Below are 22,193 nucleotides of genomic sequence, written 5' to 3'. Positions count from 1 at the left end.
AGGGGAAGAAATTCTTATTCAAAAGTAATTTCATAAATTTATCATCAAACTATTCAAGACTTATTACCTAGATAGCAAATCACTAGCCTCTTTTCTTACCTTCAGTTTGTACAATATAGGGATCCCTTTATTAACAGTTTTGCTAGCATCACACTTCATGACAAGACACTTTGTCATTTAATGAATCATTATAGATGCTTTTAGATTTACAGAGCGCTTTCTCCAAAGCAAACCCAGGCTATGGTTGTCCTCTTTACAGATTGAGAAATTGAGATAGAAGTTAAATGACTTGTTCAAACTGACCGGTATATGTCCAAATGGAAAGTTGCTCTCAGACCTCTTGACTCTAAAATATTGATACATACTATTTCCAGGGGCAGTTAAGTGGCACAGAAGGTAAAGTGCTGGTTCTTGAGTCAGGAAAATTTTAATTCTAATTATGACTCAGACACTTAGCTAGGCTTATCATGTAACTCATATAATATATATTAACAGCACCTCCCTCCCAGGGCTGTTGTGAAGGTGAAATTAGAACATTCTTAAAAAGAGATTAGCATGTGGACTGGTACATAGTATGCCTTATGTAAATGCTAATTGTTAAAACCCTTGCCTTCTATCTTACTATCAATTCTAAGACAGAAGAATGGCAAAAGCTAGGTAATTGGGGTTGCAGATGGGGTTAAAAATTGACTTGCCCAGAAACACAGCTAGGAAGGGTCTGAGGCCAGATTTGAACTCAGGTCTTCCTGACTATGCCTGGTGTTCTATCCAGAGTGCCAAGTTAGCTATCCCATCATTTCTTTTTTTTCCACACTTCCATATTGGTCATTATTGTAATAATGCTCATATGTAACCAACTATTTTTTTTTTTTAGATCTTTATCTTCCATCTTAGAATCAATCTTGTGTATTGGTTCTAAGGCAGAAGAGCTAGGCAATAGGGGTTAAGTGACTTGCCCAGAGTCACATAGCTAAGAAGTGTCTGAGGCCAGATCTGAACGAAGGACCTCCCATCTCTAGGCCAGGCTCTCTACTGAGACATCCAGCTGCCTCCCATCATTTCTTTAGAGACTAGGAATTAGTTACATCTGGATTCTGTTTGATAATTATCCAGGCCATTTACTCCATCTCTCCACTACAGGACAAAGTCTTCTTTCCTGCCCAATTACTTGTTAAGGAATGCTCCAGACTTTCTCATGACTTTCTCTCTCAGTGCGCCAGGTTCTAAGTTGTGCCTCCCTCACTCTAGTTTACTGTAAAGATCCAGATCTTGGTTGACCTAGGAGAGTCCTGTATCTGAGAGTGATGCTGCTGCCTCCCATTGTCCAGTGTTGGCCCATCTCTGTCCTCAGGGTTGGGAGGCCTCTCTTGACCTCTTTAAGCTGTCCTGGACAGATTAGAAGGGCTTTCTTTTTGAAGAGGCACTAATCAATATATCTATCATTCAGCCTAAACCAACCGAAAAGCCATCATTGCCATCATGTGTTCTAAACAAATGTGGAAACTTCTAAAGAAAGAAATTTTGTAATTTTTCTTGGCAACTTGTTCTGGTATTTAATATCTCTCCTGGTTTTTTTGTGTTTGAATCTTAAACAGAAGTTACTAACTATTTATTAGCCAAGTAGATGTCTTCAGAAAGTTAATGATTAGTTGGAGTAACTGGGCTATAGCCACTTAATCACTTTAGTCACTTAATTGAGGTAGCAGACAACCTTTTGGCTTATGGCTCGGAGTCAGGAAGATTTGAGCTCAGATCCAGCCTCAGATGCTTACTGTCATCTTTGTCAAGTTACTTAAGTTTTTTTGAGTTTTCTCAACTCAAAAATGGGGATAATAATATTACTTATCTCCTGGAGTTGGGAGAATCAAGTAAGATAATTGTAAATTTCTTAGTGCAGTGTTTAGCACTTGGTGGACTCTATAGAGAATATTAGCTGTTGTTATTGCAATTACTAAAATGACTAATTCATGTGCCACTTGAAAAAATAGCTATTTTAGTTACGACAGAAAACATGTCATACATATAATAAAAAAACTCATTAGGGAAATAAAGTGGAAGGAGGCATGCAGACTCCAACAGTTTCTTCTTTGACCATGGATAGCATTTTCATCCTGGGTCCCTTGTGGCTATCTTGGAGATAGGATTTGCTGATAATGGTTTAGTCCTTTACAGTTGATCATTGTATAATTTTTGTTACTTTATACATTGTTCCCCTGGTTCTGTTCACTGTATTTTGCATTAATTCATAAATTTTCCCAGGTTTTTCTGAACTTATCCTGTTCATCGTTCCTTATGGCTCAATAGTATTCCATTACAACCATATATTACAACTTATTAATTCATTCTCCAAGTGATGGACAACTAACTCCTCAGTTTCCAATTCTTTGTCACTACAAAAAGAGATGCTAAAAATATTTGGATATTGGTAGGTCCTTTTCCTTTATCTCTGATCTTTTTGGGACATAGACCCAGTAGTGGTATTGCTGGGTTGAAGGATATGCATAGTTTTATGACCCGTTGAATGTGATTCCATATTGCCCCTCTCCCCCAGAATGGAGCTTCCTAGCTCTAACAGTGTATTAGTGTCCCAATTTCCCCATATCCCCTCCAATATTGATCATTTTCCTTCTTTATCATATTAGCTAGCCTGATAGGTATAAGGTGGTCCCTCAGAGTTGTTTGAATTTGAATTTATCTAATTAATAGTGATTTGGAGCATTTTTTCATATGACTGGATAATTAAAATTTCTTCCGAGAACTGCCTGTTCATTTATGGGGTAAGTGACTTGCCGAGGGTCACATAGCTAGCAAGTGTCTGAGGCCAGATTTGAACTGAGGACTTCCTTTCTGTGGGCCTGGATCTCAATCTGCTGAACCACCCAGCTGTTCCTCCTCATTCTCTTTCTCTCTTTTTATTTTTTCTCTCTTGACAGTGCTAGTAAACTAGTGTGGCACATGCTTTGTCCTTTCATTATTCTTTGTTATTAACCTTGTAACTAGGCAGTCTTCTTTGTTAGACATGTCTGACATTTTTTACTTGCAATTCTTCTCTAGTTTATTTTGTATGTGTTGTAGCTTGTTCACATTCACTCTGTACTTGTCCAGTACCTTTTTATTGATACTCACTTTTTACTACTTTCAATCAGTCAGTTAGCAAACTGACTATTAAGTACTCACTATGTCAGACACTGTGCTAGATGCTGTATTTGCAGAGATGGAAATAGGTTCTGCACTCAAGGAGATTATGTGATACAGTATGTTCAAAGTTAAAGACAGAATACAAAATGACTTAGGTGGGAGGATGAGGGCAAGGAGGGCACTAACTGCTGGAGGAATTGGGAAAGCTTTCTTGAAGGAGGTGACATTTCAGCTGATTTTCCAAGAGGCCAAGGTGAAGAGGGAGTGATTGCTAGGTTTGGGGGCCAGCTTGTGTAAAGACAGATGGAATGTCATGTACAAGGAATAGAAGAAAGTCAGTTTGAGTATGAGTGCTTAAGAAGGAATAACATGTATTATTAATGCCAGACATATAGATTGGTGCTAGAGTGTAAAGTGCTTTAAATACCATTTTGTATTTTATTATAGAGGCAATAGGCAGCTACAGAACTTTCTTGGGCTGGAGAATGATTATCACACCAGCACTTTTAAGATGATCAGTAGTGCAGCCTTGTAGAGGTTGAATTAGAAAGAAGACGGGCTGGATGCAGTGAGAGCAAGTACTAACTTAGTATAATGGTACAGACTAGGGGTGTTGAAGTTATGAATTATTGTTGTTCTGGTATGAATGGAGAAAAATGGATCAGTGTTGAGGTAGAATTAACAAGATATGGCAAATGTCTATGAGGAGAGTGGGAAGAGTGAAGGATGAATATAGCTATGAACCAAGATGACTAAATGAAATAGGGAGATTAAGAAGGGAGATGGATTTTAGAGCAGAAGAGTGAGAAGTTTGAGATGCCTGTGGCACTGTAAAGTATAATTTAGCATTGTGACCTAAACCATGTTAATTATTTGGTCTCCATGGATATCCCAAATATAAAAGAAATATAACCAAGTCAGCTGGAAATTTATGGTGATTTAATTTATATAGTGGAAAAAAATTAAGAAGGAAAAGGGTATAGGATTTCTCCTGCCTGGCTGGTGTCAGGAGGAAGACCAGAGCCTCTAGGAAGATAAGAAGAAGTAAGAAGAGTAAGGAGGAAAGAATCAGCCTGAACTCCAAAGGGCTCAGTCAAGATGTGTGAACCTGAATCAGTTCAAGGGAAAACTCGCCGCCAACCCCAGACAATAGCTGCCATCACACCAAGATGTCGGAACTCTTAGCACGCTGCCAGCCAGAGTCAGCTCTTCAGGGAAAGAGAGAGAGAGAGAGCAAGTGACGTGCCTTATATAGACGGTTTTACGTCACTTTCCTGTGTCTCATCTGTACCAATGATAGCTTAGCTTGAATTAGGATATCCCAAGGGTCTGTCCGCTTTTTCTGTACATGTCTGTTGAAGGCCATTTCCTCAGATAATGAAATCTTTGAGTATGGTTCAGGCATTCCTCACCTTGTTAAACTAAGTAGGGTGGAGAAATGTATAGTTCCCAAGACTTGATTCTGTTAAACCAAGTATCCCCATTGTTACTAATCAGGAAATAGCTAAATCAGATCTTCTAAAGTATGGCCTGAGTAGGGTGGAGTAGTTTTAAAATTCACAGCACATACAGATAGTGTTGTCTTAGTAGGCAAATATGAACCTGGAGCTCACAAGAGAAAAGAGGTTGAATATGTAGATTTGGGAGTCTTTGTACAGAGAGGATAATTGAATTCATAGGAGCTAATGAGACCACCAAAATAGCATAGAGAGATGATATTGCCATGAAAAGAGGACATGAATGGTGATCCTACAAAGGACAATGGGAAAATTGGTAAGATAGATAGTGTGAGATTTAAAATGGTTGAGGTCTTAAACTGTAGTGAGTTAAAATGGTGGAAGATATAAATTGTGATAGATATAAGAGAGGGTGAGTAAATTTTGACCACAGAAATATGTTTCACTACAGTGTCTTGGTTTTTAAATCAAATATAAGGTGGTCGCCAGGGAAATATTCCCAATTATTCAAATACCCAAGTCAATTGGGTTTTATAGAGATTTTAATTAACAATACAATGAGTAATCAAAGAAAGAGAGAGAGAGTAAGAAAGGAATAAGTATGAAGGGCCTCAAGCCAATATGGCCTAGACCTAAGTCTTAAGAGAGAAATCAGTCAGTTTTTTTAACACTTACCACAAGGTCTGACTAAACAAGGATTCTAGTAACACCAGGCCAGCTCCATCTCAGCTGACTTCACCAGAGAGCCTTCCAGCCAGATACTGTTCCAAAGGGCCTCTCTCCAGAGCCTCCAGAGGGACAGAGTCCCCTTAGAGGAGCTCCAGCGAGACCTCCTTAGAGATTGTCCTCCAAAAGCTTCCCTTCTCCAGAGCCTCTCTCAAGAGATTCTTCCCAAGCGATCCTCATCAGAGATCCTCCAAAAGGATTTCTCCAAAAGGATATCTTCAAGAGATTCTGCTTTTTCTTATATAGGGGTTTTTCTCCCATGTCACCTCCCCTAAGTCCCTACATCTACCAATCACTGTAGACGCTTTCCAAAGGACTGCCCATCTGAATTCCTGCTAAGTCGACAAATCTCCTCAGTAAGTCTGAACCAGTGAAAACACAGCTGAGTCAACTAGTCTCATTAAGACAAAACTTGCCTGACCCTTTTAGGTACCTAGCATCTCATTGTATCAATTCTAAAAACAGGCCTGGCTCAAAGAACTCCTTGCCCCACTATAAGCATGGATCCAAGTACTTTCTTTGTTTAGCAAAGAGTTTTCTGCTCTAAAGCAGTCTTAAGTACAGGTGGAATAGAGGTCCTCCCATTTCTGATCCTGGCGAGTTCTCACATCAAAATGGGGAATGTTTTCAGTAGGGAATTTGTTCCAATTAAGAATTCCCCGATGGGAAAATTTTTAACATTCACAAGTCTGAGAGATTTCAAGATTTACAATAGGAAGGGAACCACAATAAAGCTTTATCTCAAAACCTTGGTGGACAGAATATACAACAGATGTGGGTGGTCAGACAGCAGAGAGGCCAAGAATAGTAACTATTGAGAAAAGTTACTTGGGTTTAGCAATAAAATAAACCCAGAATTTGGATGGCAGTTTCTGTCAAGGGGTAAAGACAAAATCTAGATTGTAAGAGACTGAGATATAAGTGGAAGGTGAGAAAATAGAAACAAAAGGCCTCTTACTCCCCTTCTTTACCCCATGTGTCAGGACTATTAGTAAAAATGCCTCTAGGTAGCAAAGCTAGTCTTCCACGTTTGCAAGGAGATAAGAGTGTGAGAAGAAGTCTGGTGTGAAGAGCTCTTAATAATAGAGTAGACATTGCAGAGGACACTGGAAAGGAAAAGTAGAGTAGGATAGGAGATATGATAGCTGTGTGTGTAAGAACAGGGAATAGAGGCCAAGGAGCTTGGGCCTATGTAGACTCTAGCTGAATCACAGAATGGATCATGAATGAAGCAGAAAGTGGTAACAACTTTCTCGGTAGAAATGGTTATTACTTCCATTAAAAAAAATGGAAAATGAAGGTGGCAGAGTTTTATTGCTGTTCAGTTGCTTTAGTTGTATATGCCTAGGGTTTTTCTGGCAAAGGCACTAGAGTAGTTCACCATTTCCTTCTCCAGCTCTGTTTTACATCAGATAAGGAAACTGAGGCAAACAAGTGACTTGTCCAAGGTTGCAGAGATAGTAAGTATCTGAGGTTATATTTGAACTTGGGAAGAGGAGTCTTCCTGACTCCATGCCTGCACCCTATCCACTGCACCATCTAGCTTCCCTGATAGCAGAGTAATGGGGTGCTAAAAGGGCATTTGGAAGTTGCTATGGCTGGCTAGATCATGATGTCTGGTCATCATGGGCTGGAGGCACAATGGTTGAATGGGATGAGGTTTTGTCTATTGCTTAGCTAGTTTGGTTTAGAGGGTTTGGAAACTAATGTTATATGACTTATAACTGTATATCATCAGTAGAATATTAATATTAAAAAAGCTGGGCCTGGGGCAGCTAGGTGGTTCAGTGGATAGAAAGCCAAGCCAAGAGACAAGAGGTCTGTTAAATTTAATTGTGGTTGAGTCTGAATATTTATATAGGTGTTCCCAAAAAACAGTATCCACTTGTCTATGGATTATTATCTCCAATGCATGTGATAGCATACAGTCAATTAGTTTCATTACTGGTGACATGTGCTTCAAATGTAAGAAATGAGAGGAAAAAAATCAAATACTCTATAGCACAACTAAAGTGCTACAAAATAGTACAGCTCCATGAACAGGGAAGAAAAAAATGTTAAAAATGTGTATATTTCATAAATCACAAGGGTACTGTGCTAAAAAATCCATTTCTATCTTTTATCTTCCTTTTTCTTGCTACTATGTGGAGGGGAGACAAAACTGAAAAGGGTTAGTATCTACAGAAACAATAGAATCGAAGGGGCACCACCTTCTGCCCCACCTGGAGGGGCAGTAGTGCCCTGAGTATTTTTTGGGCGAACTCCACTTAAGTTATACTGTTGTTTGGTATTTCGTTGTGTATGTTCATTTGTCTCAGTTTGAACACTATCATTTTCCCAATTTCTATAATTTTGATTTCTAAAATTTTGATTCCTATAGTCATTATAGTTATTTCTATCAGTTCTAAAGTTGTGGTTTCTATGATCATTATCATAGTCATTTCTATAGTTATTATTTCTTAAGTTGTTATTATTTCTTTTTTTCCCATAGCCAGTTCTTACAGACCATCATTACATGGCCTATTTTTCCACAGTAAAGGCATGTTATTGATTTATCTGTGGATTCTTGTAAAGGGGTTATGGTCTCTCCCTGATTTTTCAGTTTTCTTTTTAACATTTCAATTTCTTTCTCTAAGTCTTCCACTGATTTACTGTTTTCCTCACATCTTTTTGTATGGCCCTTATAAACGTAGACTGCTACTCTCCTCAATTCTTAAAGGTCTATAGAGTCTCAGTTCAGGCAGCTAGTATTTTACTATTGAACAACAATTCTTAACGAATTGTCTACATATTTGTCTAATGTCTCTTTCTCTGGATAGATCAAAGTCCATATATATGTTCCTCACATCAATAAGTCTGTCCATAAACTGAGATAGAGTCTCATCTATTTATTTTTTGGTGCTTTCGAATTTAGATCATGAATCTGGTCTATCAGAGCAGCATGCCCTTATGGCTGTCAATAATGCTTCTCTGGCATGGTTTAGTTTTGTATAATCTGGTTCAACATTGGGGTTCCAATGTGGATTTTCAGCTGGCCAATAATTTCCTCTCCTACCTAACTTCTGATTAGCCAAAGAGATGGGGCAGTCAGTATGGGTGGGAAGAGGAGTGGGTTGGGTAGTAGTAAGTTGGGTGTGGGAGGATTCATTTCATTGTTTTTTATATAAGCCATGATCTTCCCCAAACTTTCCTCTATAAACTCAAGTTGAGTTTTTTGTTCCACATTTTATTGAGTAGTAGAAGAAAAAATTGGTTGGTTTGACTGGAAAATGGGTTTTTCAAGGGAAGACTGACATAATTCTCCTATCTGATTCTCTAGCTTATATATGGCATTTTCCAGTTTTCTCTTAAAGAAAAATAGATACAATATTAAGGCTCCAACAATTAAAATCCCAACCAGGAGCAGTGTGGATTATAGCCATTTCCATATATTCTCTGGGATTATGAAATAGACAAAGAACAATGTTTGCCCAATTTTGGGCACTTTACTGAAAAGCCCGTTGTTAATTAAGTTGTGTGCTGCCTGTAACCACATTTTTTTTTAGGTGTTTGGGTGTGGTCCTTTTTAAAGTTTCAATCCAATTAACTTCTTCTGGGTGAAAGGTCAGTTCCAGACAAGGCTAAAACTTAATACAAACACTCTCTCTAGTAGGGCTGCTTTCTCCAGGTTTTTCTCACAGCTACTTAAGAACACTCTAGTCAGTTAGTATTGTCAGTGAGGATTGGCTGATTGGGTTGTTTGTTCCCTAAGGCAAGGGAGATTTATAAACAGCTTTCCTAGCTCTAGGACCTTATAGCCCTGTTGCTAAGATTAAAACAGCTATGTTCTATCTAATTTAAGGAGAGAGAAGAAAAAAAAACAAATTTGAATTTATCTGTACAGCTGATCAAAATAAGCTATTAAAAGCTGACTTAGGGATAGTCACAGTAAAGAAAAAGTTTAGGAAAGTTAAGAAGATTGAGGGTATTTTGTCACAACTGATATGGACAGCCAAATAATTTGCTAATTTTAATTGTGGTTGAGACTGAAATATATTAATTAGGTGGTCGCCAAGGATTTAATTTCTAAATCCCAAATGAATTACCCAAATGAATTGGATAAGATTGTCATTTTTATTATGTTAGCTCGTCCCACCCATGAGCAGTCAATGTTTTTCCAATTGTTTAGATCTAGTTTTAGCTGTGTGGAAAATGTTTTGTAGTTGTGTTCATATAGTTCCTGTGTTTGTCTCGGCAGATAGATTCCTAAGTATTTTATATTGTCTAGGGTGATTTTGAATGGTATTTCGCTTTCTAATTCTTGCTGCTGAAATGGGTTAGAGATATATAGAAATGCTGATGACTTATGTGGGTTTATTTTGTATCTTGCAACTTTGCTAAAGTTGTTGATTATTTAGAGTAACTTTTTGGTTGATTCTCTAGGATTCCTTAAGTAAACCATCATATCATCTGCAAAGAGTGATAGCTTGGTCTCCTCATTGCCAATTTTAATACCTTCAATTTCTTTTTCTTCTCTAATTGCTACTGTTAGTGTTTCTAGTACAATGTTAAATAATAGAGGTGATAATGGGCATCCTTTTTTTACTCCTGATCTTATTGGAAAGGCTTCTAGTTTATCCCCATTGCAGATGATGTTTGCTGACGGTTTTAGATATATACTGTTTATTATTTTTAGGAAAGGGCCTTCTATTCCTATACTTTCTAGTGTTTTCAATAGGAATGGGTGTTTTATTTTATCAAAGGCTTTTTCTGCATCTATTGAGATAATCATGTGATTTTTGTCAGTTTGCTTGTTAATATGGTCAATTATGTGGATGGTTTTCCTAATATTGAACCATCCTTGCATTCCTGGTATGAATCCTGCCTGGTCATAGTGGATGACCCTTGTGATGACTTGCTGGAGTCTTTTTGCTAGTATTTAGGATTTTTGCGTCTATATTCATTAGGGATATTGGTCTATAGTTTTCTTTCTCTGTTTTTGACCTGCCTGGCTTTGGGATCAGTACCATGTTTGTGTCGTAGAATGAATTTGGTAGAACTCCTTCTTGGCCTATTCTGTCAAATAGTTTGTTTAATATTGGGATTAGTTGTTCTTTGAATGTTTGATAGAATTCATTTGTGAATCCGTCTGGACCTGGGGATTTTTTCTTAGGGAGTTCTTTGATGGCTTGTTCAATTTCTTTTTCTGAAATGGGTTTGTTAAGGTAATTTATTTCTTCCTCTTTTAGTCTAGGCAATTTATATTTTTGTAAGTATTCATCCATATCACCTAGATTGCCATATTTGTTGCCATATAATTGGGCATAGTAGTTTTTAATGATTGCCTTAATTTCCTTTTCATTAGAGGTGAGTTCTCCTTTTTCATCTTGGATACTGTCAATTTGGTTTATTTCTTAACTTTTTTTAATTAGACTGACTAGTACTTTGTCTATTTTATTTGTTTTTTCAAAGTACCAGCTTCTAGTCTTATTTATTAAATCAATAGTTCTTTGACTTTCAATTTTATTAATTTCTCCTTTGAGTTTTAGGATCTCTAATTTAGTCTTCATCTGAGGATTTTTAATTTGTTCACTTTCTAATTTTTTAATTTGCATGCCCAATTCATTGACCTCTGCCCTTCTTAATTTGTTAATATATGAACTCAAGGATATAAATTTCCCTGTGAGTACTGTTTTGGCTGCATCCCATAGGTTTTGAAAGGATGTCTCATCATTGTCATTTTCTTCAATGAAGTTATTAATTGTTTCTGTGATTTGTTCTTTAACTAACTGGTTTTGGAGAATCGTATTGTTTAATTTCCCATTAATTTTCGATTTACCTCTCCATGTTCCCTTACTAATTATTATTTTCATTGCATTGTGATCTGAGAAAGTTGCATTTATTATTTCTACTCTTTTGCACTTGTTTGCAATGTTTTTATGCCCTAATACATGGTCAATTTTTGTAAATGTATCATGTGCTACAGTAAAGAAGGTATATTCCTTTTTGTCCCTATTTATTTTTCTCCACATGTCTACTAACTCTAATTTTTCTAAGATTTCATTCACTTCTCTTACCTCTTTCCTATTTATTTTTTGGTTTGATTTATCTAGTTTGGATAGAGGAAGGTTCAGGTCTCCCACTAGTATAGTTTTTCTATTTCTTCCTTGAGTTCCTCTAGTTTCTCCTTTAGAAATTTGGATGCTATGCCATTTGGTGCATACATGTTGAGTACAGATATTTCCTCACTGTCTATACTGCCTTTTATCAGGATGTAATTATCTTCCCTATCTCTTTTAACTAGATTTATTTTTACTTTGGCTTTGTCGGATATCATGATTGCGACTCCTGCCTTCTTTTTGTCAGTTGATGCCCATTAGATTTGGCTCCATCCTCTTACTTTCATCCTATGTGTATCTACCTTTCTCATATGTGTTTCTTATAGACAGCATATGGTAGGGTTTTGGACTCTAATCCACTCTGCTATTTGCTTGCGTTTTATGGGTGAGTTCATTCCATTCACATTCAGAGTTATGATTACTAGCTGTGTATTTCCCAGCATTTTGATTTCTGCTCCTTTACCTGCCTTTTCTTCTTTCACTATTTCCTTCTACACCAATGTTTGCTTTTGAACAGTCCCCCTTGTTCCCACCCTTATTTTACTTCCCTTTCTACCTCCTCCCTATTTATCCTCCCCCCTTATTTTCCCTGTAGTCTTTCTAAAATTAATCCCCTGCTCTCTCCCTCTCTTGTAGTGCTTCCCTCCCCACCAGACGGTTTGTTACCCTTCTACTCCCCCATAGGGTTCAAATCTATTCTCTGCCCCCAATGGATTGGATTGTTTTTCCCTCTTTGAGTGACTTTCAAAGCACGTAAAAGTTGAGTATTTCCTGACTCTGACCTCTTTACCCTTCCAGTGTATTGATGTTCTCCCCCCTCCCACCATGAGCTTCTTTATGACATATAAATTTACTCCCATTTGTTTCTTTTCCCATTTCTTTTAATATTAACCTATTTTTAAGCTCTAGTTATATATATATATATATATATATATATATATATATATATATATATGCATACTCATGGGTATGTATTTTTGCATGCATATATCTATATATCTATTTATGTCTTGTCCTTTCATCCTATACAGTTTGTTGCTGTTCCTTCTAAGTATACTTCTTTTTGCTGCCCAGCTAATAACAACAGTTTTTAAGAGTTACCAATGACCTCTTTTCTTATTGGGATACATATCATTTTAACTTATTGAGTCTCTTAAAAATTTTTTTTTGTTTTTCTTTTTTCCCCTCTTTTTTAATTACCTTTTGATGATTCTCTTGAGTTCTGTGCTTGGACATCAAATTTTCTGTTCAGGTCTGGTCTTTTTTTTACGAATTCTTGAAATTCTTCTATTTTGTGGAATGACCATACTTTCCCCTGTAACAACATAGTCAGTTTTTATGGGTATTTTATTCTTGGTTGTAGACCCAGTTCCCTTGCTTTCTGGAATATCATATTCCATGCCTTTCTTTTTTTCAGTGTGGATGCAGCCAGATCCTGAGTTATCCTCACTGTGGTTCCTTGGTATCTGAGTGACTTCTTCTTGGCAGCTTGTAATATTTTTTCTTTGGTCTGATAGTTCTTGAATTTGGCTATAACATTCCTGGGTGTTGTCAGCTGGGGATTGAGTGCAGGAGGTGATCTGTGGATTCTATCAATCTCCACTTTTCCCTCTTGTTCAAGGATTTCGGGGCAGTTTTCTTTAATAATTTCCTGTAATATAATGTCCAGGCCTTTTCTTTTGTCATGGTCTTCTGGTAGGCCAATAATTCTTAAATTGTCTCTCCTTGAACGATTTTCTAAATCCTCTGTTTTGTGAATGTGATGCTTCATATTTTCCTCAATTTTTTCATTCTTTTGGTTTTGTTTTATAGTGTCTTGCTGCCTTGTGAAGTCGCTCGATTCAAGTTGTTGTATTCTGGTTCTTAAAGACTGGATTTCATCCTTAGTTTTTTGGTCATCCTTTTCCTTTTGGTCGGATTTTCTTTGAAGGTCATCTTTCATCTGCTTTGCCTCATCTTTCATCTCCTTTGCCTCATTTTCCAGCTGGTTGATTTTGGCTTTCAAGACACTATTTTCTGTTTCTAAATGACTTATCTTAGTTTTTAAGTTATTTTCCCAATTGTCTTCAGCCTCTCTTAATTGTGTTTTGAATTGCATTTTGAGTTCTTCCAAAGCCTGTATCCAATTCACTGGGATTTCTGATTTTCCCTTTGCTGGATCCTCCCCCTCTGTTTCATTTGCTCTTTGCTCATTACCTGTGCAGAAGGTGTCTATTGTAATTTCTTTCTTCTTTTTCTGTTGTTTGCTCGAGTTTATCCCTTCTTTGCTCCCCGTATTTGGCTGTGCTCTTGCTTCTCTCATTTTGTTTTGGTTTTGGGGCTGTCAGTCTCCCCTCTTGGAGCTTTGTCAGATCTCTTGGTACAGTCTCTAGGGGAGGAATGTTAGCTTCCTTGTCCTCTGGAGGCTTTTGATTGGATTGAGTTCAATTGGGTTGGGCTGTATGTGGTATGAAGTACTGGGGCTCTGGGCTGCCCAGACTCTCTCCAGTTCTCTCCAGCTGCTTCTCAGCTGTCCACAAGTGCCTTTGCCCGCCTCCCTAAACTCTAAGGAGTTCTGATGGGATTAGTTCAACTGTATTGGTCTGGATGTGCCCGAGGCAAGGGTGAGACTGGTGCCCGTTGTAGGGACCTAGCCAAGACCCGTTACTCCCTGGCTTCCTCCCCCCTGTCCAAGCTGGATGCTCCGAGCCCGGCGCCCCGCTGCTCATAAGATAGACCCTGCAAACCAGCACCTTTGCCCACTCAGAGGTTCCCGCTGCTGCTGGGGGCTCAGCCCTTTGGGTTGTGGGGGAGGGGTCCTGGGACCTTCGCTCTGCCTTTAGCCCTTAGCCCTGAGTATTCTCAGATTCCGGCTTTTGGGGGGTGTACTTTTTGATTTGAGTCCAGAAGGAGAGTTCCCCCCTTCTGTCCTGTTGTTAAGCTTGGATTTTGGTGCACTAGGAGCATTCAGTCTGTATCGGTAAGGAAGAGTCTTCCACGAGGTCTGAACTTTTGCTGCTTGCTAAGCTTCCATCTTGACTCCCTGGTCTTCTTTTTAAAGATCATTTTCTCTTGTGTCACCTCCCCTAAATTTTCACATCTACTAATCACAACAGACACTCCTCTCCAGGACTGCTGACTGCTGGCTCTTTATTTCACACCTTCTTTGGTTAGATTAGACCTTTTTGGGTTACTTAACACCGATTTTTGGTTAGTTCACCTTTTGTAGTTACTTAACACCTTTTTGTAATTAAAATGGGTAGATCTACTTCAAATAGACTGGATTATAATTCAATCTTCCTAATAAAGGAAGAGCTAAGTATCTTCATTGCTACAATTAGGAGATAGCTAAATCCAATCTTCACAGGTCCTAGGTTCAATTGTGGCCTGAGACTATCTAGCTATGTGGTCCTGAGCAAGTTGCTTAATCCCAGTTGTCTAGCTCTTACCACTCTTCTGCCTTGGAACCTATTCTTAGTATTGATCTGAAGACAGAAAGTAAGGGTTTAAAAAAGAGCCATTGTTTCATGGAAAACTTTGGTGTAATTAAAAGAGCTTTTAAATTTCTCATTTTGCACTCTTCCTCATGTTTAATTTTGGTCCAGACTTTGTGTCTATTTGTGGTGTCTTTATAAAGTGTGTATATCTTCTGTCTGTCTAGCTCAATATATGGTTCTGCAGGTTTTTGATCTGAGTGTATGTCATTATCTGTATAATGAATGACATTCTTTATCCATTTGGTTTTTCTTCAGCGTGGGGGTGGTTTAGACAAAACGTTTAGCATCTTACATTTTTTACTGATTTTATCAAATCTTGGAACATTGCAAAACTTCCTTTAATGAGATGAGTTTCAATAAGAATTTAACCTTGTAGTTATTTTTTCATAGGGTCTTGATTTGGAATAATTTACTGGAAATTTCATTCAAAGGTTTCTCATTTGGAGGTTATGATTGTTTATGTCGAGACTAAGCAAAAATTTGTCTTGGGATTATCACTGAAAAAAGCAAATAAGTAGGTAAAAATTTCAAGGGGATTGGAGAGCTCTGTGATCAGTCACTGAAGAAAACTTTACCCGTAGACAGCATAATTAGAGTTTCAGAGTTGAAAGCAAACTTTGAGATTATTGTGTAGCCCCTGCATTTTTAGAGAGAGAACATGCTCCTCAAGGTTGTACTTGTAGTTTGGACTAGTAAGTCAGAACTCAAACTTGAGTTTCTTGGTTCAGTTTATTCTGCTTTTTACTCTTTTGATAAAGATAGGGACTGGTACTACTGAGAATGGTACCTTGATTGGCCAAATATAAATTATTTATTTCAAAAAATTACTGAACCCAAACATGAGCAAGGGAACTTAATTGGTAGGCCTGTATATTGGTGAATTAAATAAAACACTTTTACTATTACCTATTAAAGCATAATATACTGAGAAACAAATTTTAATTCTGCTCAAAGTTTTTTTTTTGTGATTTAGATGTGATGATATCTGAATTAATGGTACTTTGATTTTCTATAAAGGAGTATATGGGAGTGTTTAAATATCAGTGAAATCTTTATGTGATCAGCCACCTCTGAACTTTAAAATGTAAAGTTCTTCTAAAAACTTACTGTGCCTTTTCACATAAAATATAGTTAAGAAGGAAATCAGTCTTTAAAAATCCTCCCTCTATTTACTACTCAGTTTCTTTTGCTTAGTCATGAATGTTATTTGATGTTTCTCAGGGTTTTGTTCTTGACTCTCTTCTTTTCTCCTTCTAGTAATTTAGTCCCCAACATTTATTAAGTGCCTACTATGTTCCAGGTTCTGTGCTAATCTAGGTCATGAATCCTTCGCCTTTTTTGTGTCATGTACCACTTTGATAGGCTGGTGGAGTCTCTGTATCCTTTCTCAGGATGATGCTTTGAATACTTAAGATTCATAGGAAACCAATTATATTGAAATTTCAATGATCACAATATAAAAGGAAAACAAAGTCACAGACCCAGTTAAGAAGAACTTTTATTCTATGTAGTTTCTTTTATAGTCTCATTTGCTGACAGATTCATGCATCACTAATACAGATGAATCCCCTAGACCTGTATCTTCAACTGTCTGCAGGACACAGTTATCTAGATATCTTATTAGTACCTTAAATTCAACATACCCAAAATGAATGAATGAAAAAAATGTTTATTAAGCACTTACTTAAAGTCTCAAACACTGCCAAGTGCTGAAGATACAAACAGAAAAGCAAGACATCTATCCTCTCAAGGAGCTCTTACTCTAGACATTGCATATATGGGAGGATTTATCAGGGCAGATGAAAAAGTCTTTTGATTTTTAGAGTTATTGCAGCCTGACAGATGCCAATGCCTGGAGGCTGAGAGGATGTAGAGGCAGAGCAGATGGTAGAAGGCCAATGTACCTTAGGGAACAATGGCAGGGCAGATGGTAAAGCCTAGTATGGTGAGTGCCTCCTTGCTCATCATATAGTATGAGCAACCATTTTCTTCACCTACAACTTTTGGAAGGATATAGAAGATTTTTTGATTTGAAAAATTTAATTCAATTAATTTAGAATGTTTTTCCATGGTTACATGATTCATGTTCTTTTCCTTCCTTCCTTTCAGTCCCTTCCTGTATCCAACGAGCAACTCCACTGGGTTTTACATGTGTCATTGATCAAGACCTATCTCCATGTTATTAATATTTGCATTAGGGTGGTCGCTTAGAGTCTACATCCCTAATCATATCCCCAGCTACCCATGTGATCAGGCAGTTATTTTTCTTCTGTGTTTCTACTTTCAAAGTTCTTTCTCTGGATGTGGATAGCATTCTTTCTCATAAATCCCTCAGAATTGTCCTGGATCATTGCATTGCTGCTAGTAGAGAAGTCCATTACATTCGATTGTGCCACAGTGTATTGGTCTCTGTGTACAATGTTCTCTTGGTTCTGTTCCTTTCACTCTTCATCAATTCCTGGAGGTCGTTCCATTTCACATGGAATCCTGTTTATTATTCCTTTCAGCACAATAGTATTCCATCACCAACAGATACCACAATTTGTTTAGCCATTCACCCAATCGAAGGGCATCCCCTCATTTTCCAATTTTTTTTTATTTTAATTTTTAATTTCAAACATTGTTCCTTGGTTACAAAAATCATTTTCTTTTCCTCCCTCCTCTTCCCCCACCTCTCCCATAGCCTATGCACAGTTTGACTGGATATTGCTTGTGTTCTTGTTCAGGACCTCTTTCCATATTGTTGGTATTTGCAATAGGATGTTCATTTAGAGTTTGTTTCCCCATTCATATCCCCTTCAACCCATGTCATTAAGCAGTAGTTCTTTTTTAGTGTTTTTACTCCCACAGTTTTTCCTCTGAATGTGGATAGTTTTTTCTCCTGTAACCCTCTGGGTTGTTCAGGATCGATGCATTACAACCAATGGAGGAGTCCATTACCCTTTGATTGTACCACAGTGTATCAGTCTCTGTGTACAATGTTCTCCTGGTTCTGCTCCTTTCACTCTGCATCACTTCCTGGAGGTTGTTCCAGTCCCCATGGAATTCCTCCACTTTATTATTCCTTTGAGCACAATAGTATTCCATCACCAACATATACCACAATTTGTTCAGCCATTCCCCAATTGAAGGGAATCCCCTCATTTTCCAATTTTTGGCCACCACAAAGAGCTCAGCTATGAATGTTCTTGTTCATGTCTTTTTCCTTATTATCTCTTTGGGATACAGACCACAGCAGTGGTATGGCTGAATCAAAGGGCAAATAGTCTTTTAAAGCCCTGTGGGCATAGTTTCAAATTGCCCTCCAGAATGGCTGGATCAATTCCCAACTCTGCCAGCAATGCATTAGTGTCCCTATTTTGCCACATCCCCTCCAACATTTATTACTTTCCTTTTCTGTCATTTTATTTTAAGCCTATACCTTCTATTTTAGAAGGCAGAAGAATGATAAGGGCTAGGCAATGGGGGTTAAGTGACTTGCCCATGGTCACACAGCTGGGAAGTGTCTGAGGCAGCATTTTAACCTAGGACCTCCTGTCTCTAGGCCTGGCTCTCAATCTACCCTGCTGTTCCCCCTTTTCTGTCATTTTAGCCAATCTGCTAGATGTGAGGTGATGGTTTTGATTTGCATTTCTCTAATTTTAAGAGATTTAGAACACTTTTTCATGTGCTTATTGATAGTTTTGATTTCTTTAGATGAAAGTTGCCTATTCGTGTCCCTTGCCTATTTAGAAGATTTGAATTTTAGAGAGAAATGAGGATTCTGTATATTGTCTTGTGGGAGTGAGGATGGGGCATTCATTCTGAAGGACAGCCAGTGCTAGTGGATAATGAGCTGTGGGATAAGGGAAGAGCCCCCCTTCAGGGCCTACTCCTGTTGGCTACTTGGCCTGCCTCTTTTGTCTGGAGAGGTGGATAGGCCAGATCTAGGAAGTAAAAAGCTCCCAAACTAAGTGTATTACCTTTTCTCTAAAACTAGTCTTTCTGATTTCCTTATTTCTGTATGTGGCACTACTATTCATCTCATCTGTAGTTTTTGAACCCTGGTGTTCCTATTATTCATCCACCTTATTATCTCCTACATGTTATAATTTGACAAGTTACACCTTTACTATATCTCTTGTATCTGCCTCCTTCATGCTAGTCCCACTACCATTACTCTTGTTCAGGTGTTCATTATTACTTCCCTCAACTATTGTAATAAACTGCTCAGAGACCTTCTTCCCATCACCATTCTCATTCCCCCTCACCTTCAACCCATTCTTAACACTTACAGATTAATCTGCCTTATGTATAGATCTGGTCTGTTAATTTTGCTTAAAATATTTCAGTGGTTCCCTGGCAACTGTCAAGTAAAGTTCCTATTTCTTAGGCTAGTTTTCAAGAATCCCTATGAGCTGATACCATCCTGATTTCCTAGGTCTTATTTGATATTGCTATTCTCTTGGTTATTTTGCATTCAGCAAAACTCGGCTATTCACTGGCACCAATAGGGATCCTTTCATTTTCTGCTCTTTATCTCTGCTTACACTATTCTTTATTTCTGAAATGCTGTTAGAATTGATCCACTCACATTTATTTTCTTCCTTAGTAAAAATAACAATTAACAGTTATATTCACTTTAAGTTTTATAAAAAGTTTTACCTATATTGTCTCATTTACTCCATGCAACAACCTTTGTGAAATAAACACTACCATTATTCCCATTTTACAGAGGAGGCAACTGAGGCTGAGAAAGTTTAAATGACTTCTCACATGGTTAGTAAATTTTGTTTTGTTTTAAAACCCTTACATTCTGCTGTAGAATCATATCGATTCTAAGGCAAAAGAGATTGGTAGGAGTTAAGCAATTGGAGTTAAGTGACTTGCCCAGGATCATTTGGTCCTAGGACTTCCTGTCTTCAGGCCTGGCTCTCTACCCACTGTGCTACCTAACTGTCCTTAGCTAGTAAATTTTGGAAGAAACATTTCCTCTTTACCTCCAGTTGATTATAATTGTTCCTTTCTTGTATCTCAAATGGGAATTTGAATCTCTCTTACACACTTAAGCTTTATTTTTGTATTTGTTAGATTATAAACTTCATGAGGGAAGACACTATATGTTTTAGTTAATCTTTTGCATCTCTTAGCATTGTGGCTTGCATTTGATGAATCTGTAAATGAATGAATTTATTCAATTTGCTTAGACACGAAGACTTGAACTTAATATTTGAAAACTTATCATGGTTAATATAGATTTCAAATTTCCCAGAGGTAAGGAGTTACATTTATTATTTTTTTGGTGTAATTTAAAACAAACAACAAAAAACTTGTTATTTCTAAGCCTGAAGGCTGAATTCTGAGCAGTGGCCTATTTTTCATGTTAATGCAGGAGCAACTAAAAATGAAGGATCAGTCATTGAGAAAACTGCAACAAGAAATGGATAGTTTGACATTTCGCAATCTGCAGCTTGCCAAGAGGGTTGAACTACTTCAAGATGAACTTGATTTAAGTGAACTCCGAGGCAAGAAAAATAAGGTAGGCTCAAATACAAATAATTGAGTATCGTCTTGCCCAGTACATATTAAATTGTGCAAATCTACAAAATTTTCATCAGTCTTGCCCACATAAGTGCCATGTGTCCTTAGATTCCTGGGTCAGTAAAACAGATGTTTACCAAAAAATAGATGCACTCCAAGATCACCCAGACATATATTTGCACCAATACTTACTTAGAGGAGAAGTATAGTGAAACCAAGTGTTTTGAGTATATGTTTAAATTCATAGTTGCATTAGTAACTGGGGTAAAAAGATGTTGAAATTGTCTCATGTTGGTTTTAATTATTGATATTTTATTATGTAGTTTAATCAAAAGACCATTAGACTTCGGGTGACTGATGTGAGTACTCTATTCCATCTTTAGGAACTCCCAGAAAAAGAATAAAGGGGTCCTGCTTTTCCTTCCCTCTTTCTTCTTTCTTCTTGCCCCACCTCCAGTTCAATCAATTACATCCCAAAGTTCATTCTGGATCTTCTAATGCAGTATTTCTCCAAATAGTTCACTTTTTTGATTTTGAGGGGTTAGTGAGCTTCTTTTCTTGAAATTTCTTTAAAAATTTTTTAAATCTTGGATTTTATGAAAATTATATAATCCCCCCAGAGGAGGGTGTTGAACAACGCCTGGATCAACTCAGGCTACATGGTTGAGTTATGGGGTATATGAGTCAAGTGTCAAAAGAAAAACCAAAAACATTAAAAAAAAACAAATAGAAGAAAAAATTAAATTTTGGGTGAAAAAAATCAAAATATCACAATCTATGTATATAAAATTTCTGAGTGAAAAAGGATAAAGCCATAACAGGTCCTTGTATTAGGGCCAAATTAAAGCGATTTATGTCCCACAAGCCTGTAGGACAATTGTAAGAATATATCACTTACCCATTGGTAGCCAGGACTACAAAAAGTTGCCATACTATAAAGAGAGAAAAGGGAGTAGATTTTTGAAGTAAGAGGGAAGTATCTTTCCCTGGTCTGATTTCACCTTCACTCTCAGGGATAGGGAAGTCAAAATTGCAGCCAAACTAAGGTACTTACCGGAATGTGGCATGGGGAAGATCTGCGTCTGACATGTCAAACAGAGCTGCTACCTTGAACCTCAAACAGGTCCTCTGTCTTGGTGCAGATCTCATTAATCCCACAAGGATTGTTGGTCTTCTTGAACTTGTGCTTCTTTGGCACTGTACAGTGGCTCTTTTGTGATCCCTTCTCTTGAAATCAGACACAGTTATTAATCAAAGTCCCACAATATTTAACAATCAATGGCAGGTTTCCATAGTCTAAAGCTTATTGGGTATGTACTGATATTAGAGCTAAAACGTATTGTAAAATTATCCTTCAAAATAAAAAACATTAATACTGATTACATGTACTTCAAGTAAAAGAGGTAAAGGGGGAAAAAAACCAAATATTGTGTTGAAAAATAAAAAATAAAAATAAAAGAAATTTTAAAAAAATTCAGGAATTCAATGTGTCAGCCAAAACAATTGGGATACTTGTTCTACATTCTATACTCCATAAAGTATTGAAGTAGTTTGTAAACATTAAAATTCAATACAGAGTTGTAAATAATAATAGCTATTACTTTTATGAATATTATCTAGATTAACAATGGACAATAACAATTGACAGAGGTAGTATAATATAGTGGAAAATGAGCTAGCCTCAAAGCAGCAATTGAGGTCTGACATATATTGTGTCACTCTAGCCAGATCATTTAATCATTCATTGCTCTAAACAACTCTCTAAGCCTTTAAATTAC

General features: G+C 37.3%; 1 protein-coding gene across 2 annotated transcripts in view; it reads left to right on the top strand.

Moving 5' to 3' along the window:
* The window catches only part of PPP1R21 (protein phosphatase 1 regulatory subunit 21), a 122,069-nt gene that overhangs the window by 19,932 nt on the left and 79,944 nt on the right, over positions 1 to 22,193 (top strand). For both annotated transcript variants that reach the window (XM_007476847.3, XM_056818723.1), the window contains exon 3: positions 20,267 to 20,413. In XM_007476847.3, the coding sequence (XP_007476909.1) occupies positions 20,267 to 20,413 (147 nt within the window). The remainder of the gene's footprint in view (positions 1 to 20,266; positions 20,414 to 22,193) is intronic.

The sequence above is a fragment of the Monodelphis domestica genome, chromosome 1 (genome assembly GCF_027887165.1).
Source record: "Monodelphis domestica isolate mMonDom1 chromosome 1, mMonDom1.pri, whole genome shotgun sequence".
NCBI classification, from domain to species: domain Eukaryota; kingdom Metazoa; phylum Chordata; class Mammalia; order Didelphimorphia; family Didelphidae; genus Monodelphis; species Monodelphis domestica.
The sequence above is the reverse complement of the archived record's forward strand: the minus strand, read 5'-3'. Positions and strand labels throughout refer to the sequence as shown.